The 17,910-nt window shown below is 35.8% G+C and overlaps 1 protein-coding gene across 5 annotated transcripts in view; it reads left to right on the top strand.

The window, feature by feature from the left end:
* The first annotated feature begins 961 nt into the window (after window positions 1-961).
* VPS54 overlaps window positions 962-17,910 on the top strand; it is a 35,886-nt gene continuing 18,937 nt past the window's right edge. For 3 of the 5 annotated variants that reach the window (XM_088213800.1, XM_088213801.1, XM_088213802.1), the window contains exons 1-4: window positions 964-2,110; window positions 3,181-3,243; window positions 6,859-6,938; window positions 7,112-7,229. In XM_088213800.1, coding sequence (XP_088069926.1) covers window positions 1,328-2,110; window positions 3,181-3,243; window positions 6,859-6,938; window positions 7,112-7,229 — 1,044 coding nt within the window. In that variant the 5' untranslated portion in view covers window positions 964-1,327. Of the gene's footprint in view, window positions 2,111-3,180; window positions 3,244-6,858; window positions 6,939-7,111; window positions 7,230-17,910 lie in introns of all 5 variants that reach the window. The other 2 variants (XM_088213803.1, XM_088213804.1) reach the window with 2 other exon arrangements.

Raw genomic sequence — 17,910 nt, forward strand, 5'->3', positions numbered from 1 at the left:
AATATATATAGAAAAAATGGAGAACTTGCTTATCGTAACCCTACGAAAAATAGATAATATAGATGTCCACCATTGACAGAGACACCAATAGGGTCATGTGTATGTGTATATGATAGAACTCTAAATTTAAATATTTATTTTTTCTTATCAAATATGTGATATGTATTTAATTATTTTCAAAATTTAAACCCAAACTATAACTATGGATGAGCTAAAAAGACTCGAATAAAAGTAAAATGAAGTGCTTATAGAAACAAAAAAGGCAAATAAAAAGTGTAAGACTAAGAAAAAGCCAAAGAAAAAAAATGCATTCATGACGTTATCCAACCTCCATTTCAAAAAGTATCATATTAAACCTTTTATGAATTTATTGTGTTTTTTAATTAACTAAAATTAAAAATCTTAACTCATATAATTTGATATTAGTCAGTATAATAATTATTTTTAATATTTTTTAAACAATTTTTAAATAAAATTAAAATTTTAAAAACTAAATTTTAACGAGAAATATTTAAGATTAAAATATGATATTGACTATAGTTTAGAGACTAATTTAAACATTTTCACTTTCTATAAATATGGATTGATATTTTTTTTGTCTTGTAAAATTTTAGTGTATAATGCTTACATATCTTTGCTTTTTTTTTTTATTTGTTTTATTATTTGTTAAGTCAAATATAATATATAATACTTACATAAAATAAGAATGGAAAGTAATTATTGGATGAGAGTAAAAGTAATTAATGGATTCAAGCCATAAGCTTTCTTTTTTCTAAAGTTGTTATTGACATCATGATATTTCGAGATAAACTAAATTTATTTTAAAATAAAATAGTTCACATATAATAAAACTGTAATTTACCATCACTAATATTTTTAATTGACAGTACTGATTTATGCATTTTTTACTCAAGCACAAACGAAAGGACTGTCTAACGGCAGCCACTTTTCCGGATATCGGGTTCAAAACCAAACCGATTACCCGGCCCGACTTCCATTTCCTTGCACGCTGAGCAAGTGTGCATCATCGCCATCCTCCCCTCCCCTCCCTTCTCCCTTCTGTGTTCCTCTCCAGATCCAACTCCCATATATTCAAAAGTTGCAGAGCGAGAATTCAGCGAGATCTACCTCCAACTTCGAGATTTTTGTCTCTATCACTGAACAAAGAGGACTTCTTTTTTTTTTTTTTTTTTCTTTTTTTAGATCCAATAAAATCCACTCTCTCTTTTTGATTCCTGATTTCTTACTGCGTATTTCATTTCAAGCTCACAGTACTGGCCAAGAAAGGAAGAGGTAACCAGTTGTTGATGACTCTCGGATCTTGAAAATGGATTCACAGCCTTCCCAGTCGGGAAGGTCGTCGACCGGCTCACCCGTAACCGTCCTTGGCTGCAGCAGCTCCTCAACCTTGGTAAAATCAGTCTCTGATGCTGGAATTCAAAGCCTCTCTTCTATTCTTAACAATCCTAATGGTGGCTCCTGGGTCGGTTGGTGGTCCTCCACCACCTCCGTCACCCTCCCCGAATTCGCGCCGATAACCTCAAGTAAAGCCTCCTCGGACCTGGCCCGATCCGATTTTCAGAGCTACGCTTCGTCCATATCGGAGTCTTATAATCGATTCGAGGATATTAGAGAGCACGCGAGCAAAGAGAGCCTAGATTTGGAGAAGATCGGTGGGCAGGGGGAGGCGCTGGTGGCTTGTTTGCGCGAGGTTCCTGCTCTTTATTTTAAGGAGGATTTTGCCCTGGAGGATGGGGCCACATTCCGGGCTGCTTGCCCGTTTTCGAATGTAAATGAGAACTTAGTCCTGCAGGAGAAGTTGTCACAGTACTTGGACGTGGTGGAGCTGCATTTGGTGAAAGAGATCTCGTTGCGCTCCAATTCGTTTTTTGAGGCGCAGGGGCAGTTGCAGGACTTGAACGTTAAGATTGTGGAGGGTTGTAGCAGGATCCGCCACTTGAAGGAGACCATTCGGCTTCTCGATCAGGACTTGGTTGACTCCGCCAGGCACGTTCAGGAGTTGAACGCCGCCAGAACTTATTTGTTGGCGCTGCAACAGAAACTGAGGCTCATATTATATGTTAATCAAGCAATCTCTACGCTCAAATTGGTACGTTTCATACCTTTTATTGTCATCTTCTTGTTTTCTTAGTAGGAATAGATGATAGTTAAGCATTTGATGAGGCTTATTTGAATTTGTTTTCTTCCGTATGTTGCAATTTTACTTATGATCAAGATGGGACTATGCAATTCATGCGAGTCTGAGAACTGAACAATAAGCTTTTTTGCATACTACTGCTTTTTTCTTTCTAATATAAGTTTTAAGTCCCAAAGCTTGTATTCTAGGGCTTGGTTTCTTCTTTTTATTTGTTGCAGAGAGTGCATGCTAGTTCTTAAGAATTTGAATGGTGTTTTTCTTAGAAGGTTTGCCTATATGCTCATATATTGCTGTCAGATTATTGGCTCTTGCCATATTGTGAGGCATTAATAAAATCGTTTATTTTTTACCAATGATTAGATATACTAGGAGGTAAATGTGATGATGAAACATATTGAGCAGATAGGTTAGCCTGGGAAATGCTTTTGGCACAAATGCTGTTTAGTCCTATCTGAGTCTGGTATTTATTGACCTAAGGGATTGTTATTGCTGGCTCTATGGTTTGTAGAATTTTACCATGTTTTATTGGAGTTCAGTAAATCTTTTCAGATAATTTTTTATGGATAACTATAAAATTAACGTTCTTTTCCTTTTACACATCCTGCACTACATTTATAGGCTTTTCAAGCATATGTAAGTTCACTACATCCAAGTACCTACTTTTTTTGCCTTGAAGTAAAATTTTTATCATGGACATCCTTGCATGAACGTCTGACCACTTTTTCTTTCTTTCTTCTTTTTTTTTTTTTAAAAAATAAGAAGTATAAATTCTAGAGGTACCAAGGGGGTGCTGTCCATATACAAAAGAATTCACAAGAATACCAAAACATTCATAAGGTCCCTTAAGTCCTCGCTAGAGCAAGCAGTTGACCCCTGACCACTTTTTTTTTTAGGTCTTAATCATCTGAAATTTGTTACCGGTCTTAAATATTCCAGAAATTCTAAGTAGTTTTGACTTAAGGAGTGCTTCCTCGTTCTTTGTGATGAAAAATTGACACATTTTTTTCCTCTCTGCCATTCAGCTTGTCGCATCTGCAGATTGTGCCGGAGCTTTGGATGTCACTGATGATTTACAGCATTTGCTGGTACGTGTTTGTAATGAAAAATTGCTTATTTGTAATTATTCTTTTCTGATGTCTAACTCAACTGGATTTTTCAGCAATTCTTTCTTGCCCTTCGTCAAGGTTCTTTATTATGGCTGTGTTATATTTTGGCTGTCAACCTACTACATTCAGGCTTAATGTGGACATTTATAATAGGACATTTATACAAGACATAGGTGGAATTTGCAAGGGTTAACTTGTTGTTCCCGTATCTGAGAAACTTCAATCAGAAATCAGTATTAGATGACTGGGTTGCCTAGGTGGATGAACTGAACAATGGATGGTTCCTGCAGTCCCCCCTCCTAATGTTAATGTTCATTTCCCCTTAAACAATCTTTGATAAAAATCTGTGCAGCATTGACTCTTTCAGTTTTTAAAACTCCAGTAAACTAAAAATTCCCTTGTACTGCAATCTACTGACTGCCTTCTGTTTTTCTTCCTAAAAACTGAAATTACTCTCTGCTGGAAGCGTCCTCCTTTTGCTTCTTGTTACTGGCTAGTACTTATCACATCCAGGGGTGGAAAAGAGCTGAGCTGAGCCGAATTTTTAACTATTCAGGCTTGGTCCTGGTCAAATAATGGAGTATTCAAATTCAGTTTGAAGCTAGATTCAAGTTTTTTTTAGCTTCAGCTTGCTTCAAGGGACAAATTAGGAAGCTCAAATTCGGTTTGATTCAAGTTTGATAAAATATTAAGTTTCATAGAGCTTGAGCTCCATATAAATGAGAGCAGTTTGGACCTCATAGAGAAGCAGATTCAAGTTTGAGCTTGTCAAGTTTTTTTCCCTTTATTCTCTTGTAAAGCTTTCCAACTCAACAAGCATAGAAATTTGAAAAAGAAAAGATGTATAGACTTTTCTTTTTTAGTTTTTTTCTTTTTGCATGGAAATGAATATACATCAAAATCCCCAAAACTGCAAAGAAAAAATTAATTTCATAACTGCGAATGGTAGACAAGTAACCTTTGACCGTTATTAAAGTTCTTAATTTATCTCCCCTAAAAGTGGCAAACTTTCTCAAAAGAGAAAAAGATTATTAGTAGGTTCAGATAATCCCAGTTCAAAATCAATATATATGTGTTAGAGTTGTGGCTATCTTCAGAGAATTTATTATTCACAAATAGTTAACAGTAAAGGGTTCACGCGAACTCCCCCCTCCTGCTGATCCCCCTCGTGGTAACACAGAATACTTTTAGGTCTTGGATAGTTTTCTGATCACAAAAGGGATAATTCTTGCATAATTAAGTTTTCTCCCTCCATTATATTTAGAAAATCATTTCTACATCTTCTTGAAAATCAAATGATGGTCAATTACTGTGAAAAGTAAAGACCATAATCAAGTAAAAAAGAACCCCAAATGTTCATTAGCTAATAAACTTTCAAAGTAGTGCATATAATCTATCATTGAGGTTAAAGAGGAAAAATCTACACTAATTAAAAGAAAACCAACTAGAGATAAGTGGATCTCAGATGTTTGTTTAGTTGGGAGACTTGGGAAGAGGCATAGCAACAAGTGCATGTGCTTCTATGTTTTGATCAACAACAGTGTGAAGTAAAGAGTCAGTTTGGCATGTTCTTGATATGTTAAAGGTGTACAAATGGATGGAGTGCAACTGTGTCTGAGGCGGGGAGAAGCAGAGGTGAAGGGAGGACTGCACGTTGATGACATTGTCAATGGTGATTTGCTGAAGGGAAATGGTGGTGGCTTGCAACCAATGATAGTTCAATGTTGATGGTGGTGAAGATGAAGGATTGTTTGTAGAGTGGTTGTCATTGCAGTGAAAACAGAAGCCTGTCTTTGTTTAATGTGTGTTGACATGAAAAGAAGATTAGGAAATGAAACCTCTGGTTTTAATTTATATTTTTGATATTTTAAATAAAATAAATCATGGATATGTTTGTGCATATAACATCTATAGAAGTATATATCATATTTATTAATATAAAATAAAAATTAAGTTAAAAACATACTAAATTTATAAGTATACTATATTTTAATTAATAAGCATAATATTTTTAGTGGCTAAACTAATACATTTTAAGCCTGACTCCATAGGCTGGAAATTTGCTTGATTACTTAATTTTTTTTTCAAGCTTGAACTCGAGGTCCAGCTAAGTTTGGTCTTTTTTTTTTTGAAATAAAAATAATATCTATTTACAGGCACTAAGGGGGTGCAAACCTGTCTACAAAATATTTAAATGTCTAAAAATATCAATCAGGTCCTTAACATCCTGATAAAAATAAAGATGATGACCCTTAATAAAAAAAAAGCTAAAGTCTGAACCATGTGTCCTTAAATCTGTCAAAAGTAGCCTCTATACATTCAAAAGTTCTCATATTTCTTTCCTTCCAAACTATCGAAACGTAACCAAATGAAGAAGACTTGCGGAATTCTTAGTTCTTGAATCCCTCTCCATACTCGAATCTCATCCCTCATGGTTTCAGCCATCACCCAATTAATTCCCAGAAGATTATAGGAGTCCAAAATCTGTAAGCAAACGGGTGGCGCAAAAAAAGATAATTGCATGATTATGCATCCCTCTTGCACAAGAAACAACCATTAACTAGTATTTTGTGCCTCTTGATCAACTTGTCTATAGTTAAAATGCACTCTCTAGCTGTATTCCAAGTGAAAAAACCCACTCTAGGTGAAGCTTTAACCTTCAAGATCTGCTTTAATGGGAAATCCATGCACATGTCATTTCTCTTGGGCAAGTGATAGTAAAGGAGAATATCCCTAGCATTGAGCTTCCAAATAGAGTAATCCTTGGCCATCGGAAATGCATCTAGAGAGGGCAAGAAAAAGAGTCTCATAGTCATTGATCTTCCAATCATTAATATTTCTTGTGATGTCCTCAAGCCATGATCCAACCTGGCGATCCATGAAAGGTTTCCTAGTGGTGCTTTGACTTAGTGGAGCCCAAATATTTTACTGCCAGCATCAGCCCCATGCCACTTTTAATCTAAACTTTAGTATCCCCTATCTAAAGTAACGTTTAATAACTTTTTATGTAAAAAAAGAAGTCTAATAAGTCTTCTCACAAGAAAAAGAAGTTTTAGCTGTCCTCTTGGACATATCATTCATGACCCCTTCGAATTTCAAGGCATGAGCTTTCTTGCAACTCTGATCAAGCACTTATTTTGGGTTGTTTGCAACTAATGACTGGCATCATAATACTTAAACTTAACCTTTAAAGCTGCAGCTACTTTTTTATTAACATGATAGAAAGCTTGTAAACTTTATCGTTGTCTATGTATCAGTGGTCATTGCTTTATATATATATTTTAAAAATATATGCATTGGTTGTCAATTTGCTTCTGTCTTACCACCTAGTTTTATCATCAGATCCTATCTTCATTATAATCAGTCAGTTATTAAAAGTAATGCATTCCTGATAAGTGATGAGTTTTATTTTCTGTAATTCCTAGTACATCTTTTCCATTGTCTTGTGAACCATATGATTGACAGCTAAGGACTGCATTTGCATCTTCAAATTAAAAGAAAAAGGGGTGGGGGGGTGGAGGGGGGGGAATCTCCAGTGGATTAGATTGTATTTTCTTTGTTTCAGTACTGATTTTTTGTGGTTTTCAATAATAGGATGGGGATGAACTTACTGGTCTACATTGCTTTCGTCATCTTCGAGATCATGTAACAACTTCAATAGATTCTATAAACAGGTATCATATCAATAGATATGCTTTTTTTGTTACTTCTATTGATGTCAGCTTAGTTTAAATCCTTTGCCAATCTTTATTTAAGCTGGGTGATAATATCAATACGTTGCTTGCTTATATGGTTCTGTAACATAAATCACTCATAGTCTCGTGACTTATTGAAATTATTTTTGTAGTATTCTCACTGCAGAATTTATGCGTGCTTCAATATATGTTGGAGATACAGATATGATCATCTTGTCCACAGCAAAAGCAAGAGCCTCCATTTCATCCCATGGAAAGGATGATGACAGAGTAAGCTACGATCGTTTACGTTTTTGCTTTTGATAGTTAATCCTTCAGGTTCTGTTGCTTTAATTACTGCACTTAGATTATTCATCAGCAACTTCCCTTCTGGAGATCCTAATTTCCAAAGACTATTGTATTATTATTTTTTTTTGCAATTGCTAAGATGATGTTGGCTTCTAAGTCAGTCCTGCATGCTTGATAGGCACTTCCTCAATGCTTTGTGTAAATTTCTCAATCTAGAAAACTAGGTTATGATAATTATGAACTTTCCATGGGGTTCTTAAGTTTATGTCTTAAGACTCAAGTTACCAGGCAGTGTCTTGTGAGTTTTTGCTTTTCTTTTAACGTGTCTGAATGGTGATAATTCAAAACATCTCCTTAGGCTTGGTGGAAAATTTTTTAACGTTAGTATTAATTTTTTTAGCTTAGTATTTAATGTTTTACATGTTAAGAATGATTGATTATGTATTTTATTAAATAACATGATCCTCTATTTATAGGTTTTATGGAAGGAAAAAGAAAACAGGCAATTAATTCTATAATGTGTATTTTACTCGTCCTATTTTACCCTAATGCACTTTAATCTAATTACATTTTTTGAAATAATTTATATAATATACTCTTTACCATTCCCCTTCAAGTTGGGGAATAGATATCGTTTGTTTCCAACTTGTCAATGATTGTCTGAAATGTTGGATTATTCAAGTCTTTGGTCAACATATCTGCAGGCTATGAGCTGTTAAACATGTATGGAGTACATATATTGCCACTATCTAGCTTCTTCTTGATGAAGTATCTGTTAATCTCAATATGTTTGGTCATGTTATGTTGTACTGAGTTATTAGCAATGTTTATGATTGATTCTTTGTCAAAATATAGGTGTATGAGGTGATCCCACTTGATTCTTGGATCTTTTAAAATTCTTTTTAGCAATAGAAGTTCACATATACTTTGAATTATTGTTTGGAATTTTGATTCCGCACTCAACCTTGCAACTATATTTTGTTTTTTACTCCTCTAAGTGACTAAGTTACCCTAAGGAAGGTACGATAACTTATGGTAGATCTTTTGTCCACTATTGACTCTGTTAGTTTGCTTCAACTTAAGTTTCTAGAGCAATCAATCACTCTTTCTGGACATACTTTTTTCAAATGCCCTTTTTAGGTAATTTAGTAATCTGTCGACTACCTGTAGGTGCACCTCTTTAGTGTTATACATGAATTGACTTATTATAGTCAGTGCATAGGCAATGTTCGGTTTGTATGTGGTAAGTGTATTAATCTTTCAACTAATCTCTGGTACATATTCTTATCCACAAATGTGTTTTCTTTTGCTAGTCCTAGTTTTAGGATTGAGATTGATAGGAGTACTAGCTAGTTTACATGGTAGCTTGCTGGTATCTCTTAACAAATCGCGGATGTATTTCTATTGTGAGATGAAAATTCTTGATTTTGAGTGGGTGACTTCAATTTATAGGAAATACTTCAACTTTACCAACTACTTGATCTCAAATCCTTTTTGCCAGAAATTGTTGTGTATCGGTTTTTCTTTTTCATCACCTCCTGTCATAATGATATCATCAACTTATACGAAGAAAATTGTAACTCCCATTGAATCTAAGTTTTTGATAAATAGGGTATGGTCTCCCTTGGCTTGCTTATATCCCAAGCCTATTATTACCTTCACAAATATACTAAATCATATTCTGGGTGATTGTTTGAGTCCATAGAGTACCTTCTTCAATTTACATACTTTATTTGTTTGTGTCCTTTGATAAATTTTGATAGGATTTCCATATAAATTTCTTCTTGTAGATCTCTGTGCAAGGAAGTATGCTTCACTTCAAATTGTTGTAGTTACTAGTCAAAGTAAACAAGTAAGGATAGTAAGATTGGCACTATGTTCATCTTAGCTAATGGTGTGAATATTTCTTGATAGTTTATTTCATAGGTTTGAATATAATCTTTTGCCACTAGTCTTGCTTTCTACCTCTCAGTTGTCCTATATGTCTTGTATTTTATTGTAAACTCCCACTTGCATGCAACAAGTTTCTTTTTTTTGGTGTAGGTTCACCACTTCCTATGTCTATCTCTTCTCTAGTGTTTGTATTTAAACATGCATGACATTTTTCTGTGCCTCACTGGTTAAAGTCTTAGATTGTGTATTAAGAATAAATACTATATTTATACTCATTAGAAATATTTTGTGAGATGGAGAACATTTTTCAAATGATACAAAGTTTGAGGTTGGATAGATTGGACAAATTCTCTTGTTTTTTTTCTGAGTGCAATAGGTATATTTGTATCAGAGAATAAAGAATTTTCAAAGCTTACCTCATTTCTAGCACGTGACTTGGATTCATGAACTTGCTTTAAATCAGAGTTCGAGTTTTCCCTTCTTGAATACACATGTGAAAATCGTGGGTCTTTCATGGTTAAGGATTCTAGTTCATTTTTCTAGTTTTGGTTTTCTGGTAGTATGTATTTAGGTGTATATTGTGGTGGTATGTATTCAGGTGTATCTTGTGATCTTTGATTTTTTAAAGTGTTAGTTAATTTTTGAGAGGGTGTAGTATTTAAGGGTTGGAGAATATCAAATAGGAATAATCCTCCTCATCTTCCAATATACTCTCCCCACTAAAGATAAGGTTTATCAAAGAACTCAGTCTCTGCAAACATAAGACCAGCGGATATATAGAATTTTTGAGTGGGAGGATGATAACATTTATATCCTTTCTATGTAGGTAAGTATCTCACAAACAAACATTTAGTGGGCCTAGGGTTAAGTTTCCCTTGTTGGGGTTGATGTATATGAACACAAGCAACATAATCAAAGACGCAAGGGATAAGGTTATAGGTGATTTGGGCTTTAGGAAAAAATGTAGTTAGAACTTTTGTAGGACTATGAAAGTTTAGTACCCGAGATGGTAATTTGTTGATAAGATAGGTTGCGGTCAAAAGGGCTTTCTCCCAATAGCTTTTGGCCATATAATTCTAAAACAAGAAAGTACGGGTGGTGGTAAGCAGATGGCTGTTTTTTCGTTCTGTCATTCTGTTTTGTTGTAGGGTGCAGGTACAGGAAGACTCATGAATGATCCAAGAAGGTGGATACTGTTTAAGTAAAGCGATCACAAACATGATCTGTTTGAGAACATTTGATTGTCACTCAAAATTGGGTTTTGAGCATGTTGTGAAATTAGGGAATAATATGACTAACCTTGAATTTGGGTTTTAACCAGAAAAGTACGGTTACTCTAGTGTAATTATCAATAAAAGAATTAAACCATCAGGCCCCGAAAATATTGGGAATATATGAGAGTTGCCAAATATCACTGTGGACCAATTTAAAGGAACATTGCTTTTTTGTTATTGGAGACGGAAATTTGCATGTTTGTGTTTTGCCAATTTAAATACGTCAGAGTGTAAATTTCTATAATTGGAATTTGAAAACAAAGAGGAAAAGATAACCTTAAGGGTAGAGAATGAGGGATGACCTAACCTTCCACGATACAACCATGTCTTATCGAGAGTGCTGTTGAAAAAGGCAGTCCACGGTGTCTAAGGTGCGTCTAGAGGAAGCATAACTTGTTTGGAGCTTTAGCATGTTCAATCATCTTCTCCGAATTCTGGTTTCGAAATTCACAAAGAGAGGAAGAAAAAATCACTTTATAATTGAGGTATTGGGATAGTTTAGTTACTAATATTAGATTGGTACACAATTTAGTGACATGTGATATATCATTAAATCTAAAGTAAGAGCTAAACTTTATGGTTCTAATTCCTTCTATTCTGGTTGGTGAACCATCAACAATAACGATTTTCCTATTGCTAGGGCATGGGATATGCGTGTTAAAAAATTGAGAGGAGTTGGTCATTAGTCTGTAACTCCTAAGTTTACAATACATGATAATTTAAATGGCTTATTTGAGACGTTTAAACCATGAGATATAGAAAACATACCTGAATGGTCCAAGTGACTGGTACCTAGCAATGTAACCTCGAACATGACTTATTGTTTTTAGGCAACGAAGCCAATTAAATAGAGTTTTAAATTAGGGATTACCAGGTTGGAAGAAAACTTCCTTGTTTGGACAATCTGTCCAGGGAGGAGCAGGCATGGCTTTGTGCTGCGCGCAGAAGGCAGACACAATTGTGTAGGTTGTGCAATTGTTATATGTAGATGGCGCACGCGACTGTCTCTGTTTGCACCTGAACAGTAGGTGGCCGCTGGAGTTGATTAGGACAACAATAGGATAAAAAAGGGGCTATGTGTGTGAGACAAAGCACACGAATGATAACTGAAATAGAGCAAAACAATATTGTGTGTGCAAAATAGAGCATGCTAAAAAAAGCACGTGAAACAGGGCTAAAACAAAGCAAAACAGGGACTGTGCGTTCAAAGCAAAGCATGCGAAACAGGGCAGCAACAGTGTGCATTTGAGTAGAGTAAAAAATAGAGTGTGCGACTGAAGAGAGCAAAAAATAGAGCGCAGCTGGAGGGATTGCGTAGCTGGGCAGAGCAGAAGCGTTTCCGATAATGACTGTGCTTGGCTGCGGTTGAACAAGGGCAGTGCTTGGCTGGTGCATGAGTGAACAGAGGCAGACCAGAAGTTGTGCACGGCTGGTTTGCTGGCCATGAGGACTGACTGCTAGGGTTGTGGTGGCCGACAATAAAGGCTGGCCCTCTTAGGATTTTTTCTTCTTCTTATTTTGGCAATGAAGGCCGATTATGGTTTGTAAAAGAGGGATAGAGTTTTTCCTATAGAGCTTTATTACCATGTTGGAAATGGTTGAATGTGTATTTTATGAATATCATGACCCTATATATACACTTTGCTTTAGAATGGAAAAAGAAAATAAACAATTAATTACATTATGTGTATTTTACTGTAATCTCATTTAACTTAATTATATATATACTCTTTAACATTACACATTACTTAATAAGCAATTGTTAAGAAATTAAATCAAGAACTTGCTCTATACAAAAATTATCATGTATCAAATTTGAACATTGAAGTCTGCTTTAGTTTCCGACTAGAGTTAGGACTTGACAATGGAGTGAATCTAAATGGAGCTAGTTGTCAGGAATTGTCTTGTAGGCTAAAACACAAGTCATAAGGCATTGTCTTTTAAGTTTTGCTTATCTTTTAGCTTGTTTGGATCATAATAGTTGAAACCATCTCATTAATCTTGAAGTTGGAAATTTTTTAACACAAGCCTTACTTTGTCTTGCTTAATATTTAATGTTTCCCTTATTTCAAAAAAAAAAATTGATGCCCACAATACTTAAGCAGTCAGTGAGAGATTTTCTTTGAAAATTTCTATAGGAAAAATACCATGGTATTAGAGTATCAAATTTTGTCGTTGGGGGCCTCCAAGTCCACTTTAGTTTCAGACTAGAGTGAGAACCTGACAAAGGAGTAGATGATAAAGTTAATGCTATTATTATGGGATGCAAGGTCTCTTCTTCTCTTCCTTCAAGATTCTTAGGGCCCTTGTTTGGGTGCCAAGTTGAAAGATAAGACCTTTTGGGGTTCGATGACCTACAGGTTTGGAAGAAGGTTTGTCTGATGCAAGAGAGGTTTTCTTTCTAAAGAAGGGAAGATTTATTCTTATTAAAAGTACTTTTGCCAATCTACTAGTTTACCTTTTATCTCTTTCTAAATCTCAGCTAATATAGCCAAGAGATTGGAAGCCATTCAATATCAATTTTGTTGGGAGACTTGGATGAGAAGAGAAGATTCCTCTTGGTATTTTGGTATTCGGTTAAAATTCTGATGAATTTGGTTGTTCTTTATATAAGATTGTTAGCGAACTTTAACAGAGTGCTTATTGGCAAGTGGTTTCAGATGAATGATAAATATTGCTTTTGGTGGAGGGTTATCAGAGGTAAGTGTAGGTTGGGGAGAGGGTTGAGGAGTAAAAGATTGAGTGGTCCTATGGCTTGAGTTTGGAGATGTATTAGTGAGGTTGGGTTTTATTTGTTTCAATGTGGTCAATGGAGTTGCCTAGATTGCTAGGGTAAGGCAACTAGGACGGCTTAGGTAGGGAAAGGTTTGTCAGGTGGAAGAAGGTTTGATGATCTATAGGCTAAAGGAAGTAAGTAAAAAACGAGTTAAGATAACTAGATTGCTAGGGTAAGGCTACTAGGATGGCTCAGGATGAAGAGAAATAATTTGGATGGTTAAGCCATAGTTCCAATATGCTATTTCTGGCTAGGATGAAGGGGAAGAAGTGTGGGCGGGAAACCCTAGATCTAGTTGCCTGGAGGGTTAGGATAAGACACCCTAGATTTAGGGATCATTTGCAAGCAAGACATGGAGAAAGCATTTGACCATGTTTGTTGGGATTTCCTTGACTATATGTTGGATAGAATGGGATTCGGTTGGAGGTGGAGGAAATGGATCAGATGGTGCATCTCCACTACTAGCTTTCGGTCCTTGTCAATGGCGGACCTTCATCTTTTTTCAAGGCGTCCAGAGGCTTGAGACAGGGTGACCCGCTCTCCCATCTCTTGTTCATTATTGCTATGGAGGCCTTGAACAGACTCCATGAGCAAGCTAGAGTGTGTAATATGATTAAAGGCATCCCCACAGGAGACAACAGGTCTCATTTGGAAATATCATATTTATTCTTCGCCAATGACACCCTGATCTTTTGTCAGCCAGAGACTTCTATGCTACTTGACTTGAGATGTGTATTACTATGTTTTCAAGCTATAATCGGGCTTAAAATCAATATGAATAAATCAGAATTGGTGAGAATTTGCGATGGCACTAATGGGATTCTCTTACCAATCAAATATCTTGATCTCCCATTAGGCGCCAAACATAACAATGAGAGAAGCTGGGAGCCTGTCATTAAATTGTTTGAGAACAGACTAGCCGGTTGGAAAAGGAGATACCTTTTAAAAGGTGGTAGGCCGATGCTGTTAAAAGCACTCTCTCAAATCTTCCCATCTGTTTTATGTCTGTGCTCACCATCCCTTCTAGTGTTGTCAAGAAATTAGAATTCATTCAATGCAGATTTCTGTGGGGCGATTTTGAGGATAACAGAAGATACCATTTGGTCAAATAGGAGGATGTGAAGCGCCCCTTAAAACTTGGGGGCCTCGGTTTGAGATCATTGACTGTTCTAAATAGAGCCTTATTGGGAAAATGGAGCCGGAGGTATTGGGCAGAGGCAACAGCTTGTGGATGAAGATCATTGAGGCCAAATGGGGCAAAGGGCCCAGCGATGAAGATCATTGAAAAAGAGATACATTCTAAAAGGTGGCAGGCTACGCTGATTAAAAGCACTTTTTCAAACCTTCTCATCTGCCTTATGTCTGTTCTCACCATCCCTTCTAGTGTTGCCAAGAAATTGGAATTCATTCAATGCAGATTTCTGTAGGGCGAGTTTGAGGGTAACAGAAGATACCATTTGGTCAAATGGGAGGATGTGAAGCGCCCTTTGAAACTTGGGGGCATCGGTTTGAGATTATTGACTGTTGTAAATAGAGCCTTAATGGGAAAATGGAGCTGGAGGTATTGGGCAGAGGACAGCTTGTGGATGAAGATCATTGAGGCCAAATGGGGCAGAGGGCCCAGGGATGGCTTCACCGACAGAAACTGGGAGACTAGAAAGCATGGTGTGGGCTTCTGGAAAGCATTTTGCAATGCCAAAAGAGTATCTTGACTGTACAAAGTGGCAGATTTGCTCGGGTAATAGAATTCGCTTCTGGCATGATAAATGGTGTGGTAATTCAAAGTTTTGCAACCAGATTTCCCATTGCCCAGCACAAGCATATTCTTGTTAAGGATGCTTACATTAATAATGTATGGACAGTGGACGTCTCAAGAAATCTTCAAGACTGGGAAGTTAACGAGTATGTTGATCTCCTTCATCTCTTTGCCGCAGTGAACCTTTACAACAGCCTGGACAGGCTTCTTTGGGATTTGGAGAAAAATAGAATGTTCACTGTTAACTCTCTTTACCACTATCTAGCAGGTCATCGAGAGAATGGGCCTATTGCTTTCCCTATAAAGATGGTTTGGAAATCAAAAGCACCATCCTGTATTTCTTTTTTAGCTTGGAAAGCAGTGAAGGAACATAATTTAACTGTTGACAACTTGATGAAAATAGGGAAAATTGTGTTTAACAGATGCTTCTTGTATAAATGCGAGACCAAATCCAGCAATCATATCATGTTATGGTGCCTGTTCACCTATAGCCTTTGGTGCACTGTTTATGGACTCTTAGGCATCAAGTGAGTTATGGCTGGTCTGTTTGGAAGGAGCTGTTAGCTTGGGAGGGGTTGTGTAAGGATAAGGGTGTGTTTTGACTTATCCTTTTGTCCATCATGTAGGTTACCTAAAAAAAAAGAAACAACAGGGCTTTTGAGGATAGCGAAGATCTTTTTGTTAACGTTAGAGATAAATGACTACATTATTTTGGTTCGTTGTTTTTGGGACATGATATCTATCGTATTGTCAATCTTGGGGTCATTATAGATATTCTAATTGACTTGTAAATTTTTTTTAAATAGGCGGCACTCCCTTGATGCCTTCACTTAATATACTTATTACACTTTTTATCTTAACAAAAGGATGAAGAGAAAGAAATGAGTAATTGTGAAAACTAAACCCATAGTGTATTTAATGAGTTTATATTTTTTAATTATAAAGTAAAATAGTTATTGATGTATGGGTATAAAGTATATATTATATATTTAATTTACTTATTATATGTTTTAATAGATATAATATTTAATTTATTAATTAGTGAAGCAAATTAAAATCTCATTCTCTGTAAAGTTTCATGTGAAGTGACACAAAATTAGCCCACAAGGTATTGAGCTGTTTAAGAGAAAATAGAAGTCTAGATAAGTGCAAATGTCATCTAAAAGATCAAAAGTTTTATATAAAATGACACAAAATTAACCCTCAAGGTATTGAGCTGTTTAAAAAACTCAAGGATCGAACTGCAATTAGGGAAACCTAAGATATGAAACTGTACTTTCCTCTAATAAATAGTTGAACATGTTGGCAAGCTTTTGATGCAAACGGCTTCAGACTCGAGTTCACTTTGATTAATTGAAGGAGCTCTTTTTAAGGCTTGAGTTTAGCTCAAGCTCGACCTTGGCCGAGCTTGAAGAAAACTCTGTGAAGCTTGGCTTGAACTGTTTGGTACTGGGTCTTTGCCACCCTTACGACAGATTAAAACCCCTTGGTGCTCTATTTTGCAATCAGCCTCCGGTGACAACATCCAACGACTTTCTCCACATCACCTCCCAATTATGCTATGAGCTTCTTCTCTTCTTTGCAAAATCTTTAGCACCAAATATTCATCACAGTTGAAGCCCAAAAAAATTGCAATAGTGGCCTCCTTTCCAGCCCAAATCAACAGCAACAGCACTGAAGCCTACCGTCTGGTTCACCCTCTGTCATTGCACCATGCGATGTCCGCCCAAGACCCAGTCTGCAGCAACCAGTACAACAAGTGCTTCTGTGGGTTTTGTAGCAAATGCATGTGCAGTGAGAAGGAAGGTTGTTGGGACATGGAGGCAAAAAGACTAAGGATGATGGTGCCATGATTCTCAAGAGTACAGAGATAGCAGGCAAGTATGAGATTAGGTAGTGTAGTATAGAAAGTTTTTTATTCTGTTAGAGAGAATGGATGGATGAATGAGGAAGAAGGTAAGAATAGAATTATAATTTTATTACATTATTAATATTTTAAAATTTTAACATATGCTTTTAAAAGATGTTTCATTACTTTATAAATTTAAAACAATAATGTAATCTAAAATTTTATGATATTTATTTCATCAGTTTATTTATTTTAAATTCTTATGTTTGTTATTTCTATTTTAAGACACATTAAATAAAGGATATTATGGTAATATACACTGCCGTATTCACCTTCTCTGGATCATCCCCAAACAATAGATGAAACCTGTACTCTACTCATCAGTACCGTAGCCTAGAATACCTACTATTGCCAAACATGGCTTTTTCTTCTATCCCCACTAAAATCAATAAATGGAGGGTCGCATGGTATCTCTTACTCTTCTCACTCTCTCCTCTACCTCTTTGTTTTTCCAAATAGCTGAATGCATGGTGCACATTTTAAGTTTCAAGCTTCACAAATAGAATCAAAATTCACAATTCTAGTTCACTCTAGAGATTAGACACACTTGTTTAATTTGTTGTAGACAAGGCACTGAGCGGATGCCACTAATGTAGGTATTATAGATATTATTGTTGGCCTGACCTCTCTCATGTCTCCTCTCTCAATTTTCTGAGTAAAGTTACTGTAAAGGCTCTTCTTGTTTTCTTTTCTCTAGTTCTGATTTATGTTGTCTATTTCTATTTGGAGCTTTTCTTGACAATCCTTGAATATCTTTTCCTTCATTTTGAAACTTTTAACTTCTTTTTCTAAAATTTATATCTTTAATTTTCATCTTTTAAATGATTTCAGAAATAAATTATGGTTATGACTGAAATTTGGCTATGATGCTGGCACTTATCATGAGCTATGATGGTTCCCAGGTTTAGATCCATTTTTTATTTTTTGTGACTCCTAAATTGTTGGGTGTCTTTTACTGTTATTCTTGGTTTAGTTTTTGTTAGTTGCTTCTTTTACCATACTTTCAAAAATATGCTAAAAATTACAATTCATGAGCTGATCACTGAAGTTGTGAC

Source organism: Carica papaya, chromosome 2, assembly GCF_054855325.1.
Source record: "Carica papaya isolate Zhongbai chromosome 2, ASM5485532v1, whole genome shotgun sequence".
Lineage (NCBI taxonomy): Eukaryota > Viridiplantae > Streptophyta > Magnoliopsida > Brassicales > Caricaceae > Carica > Carica papaya.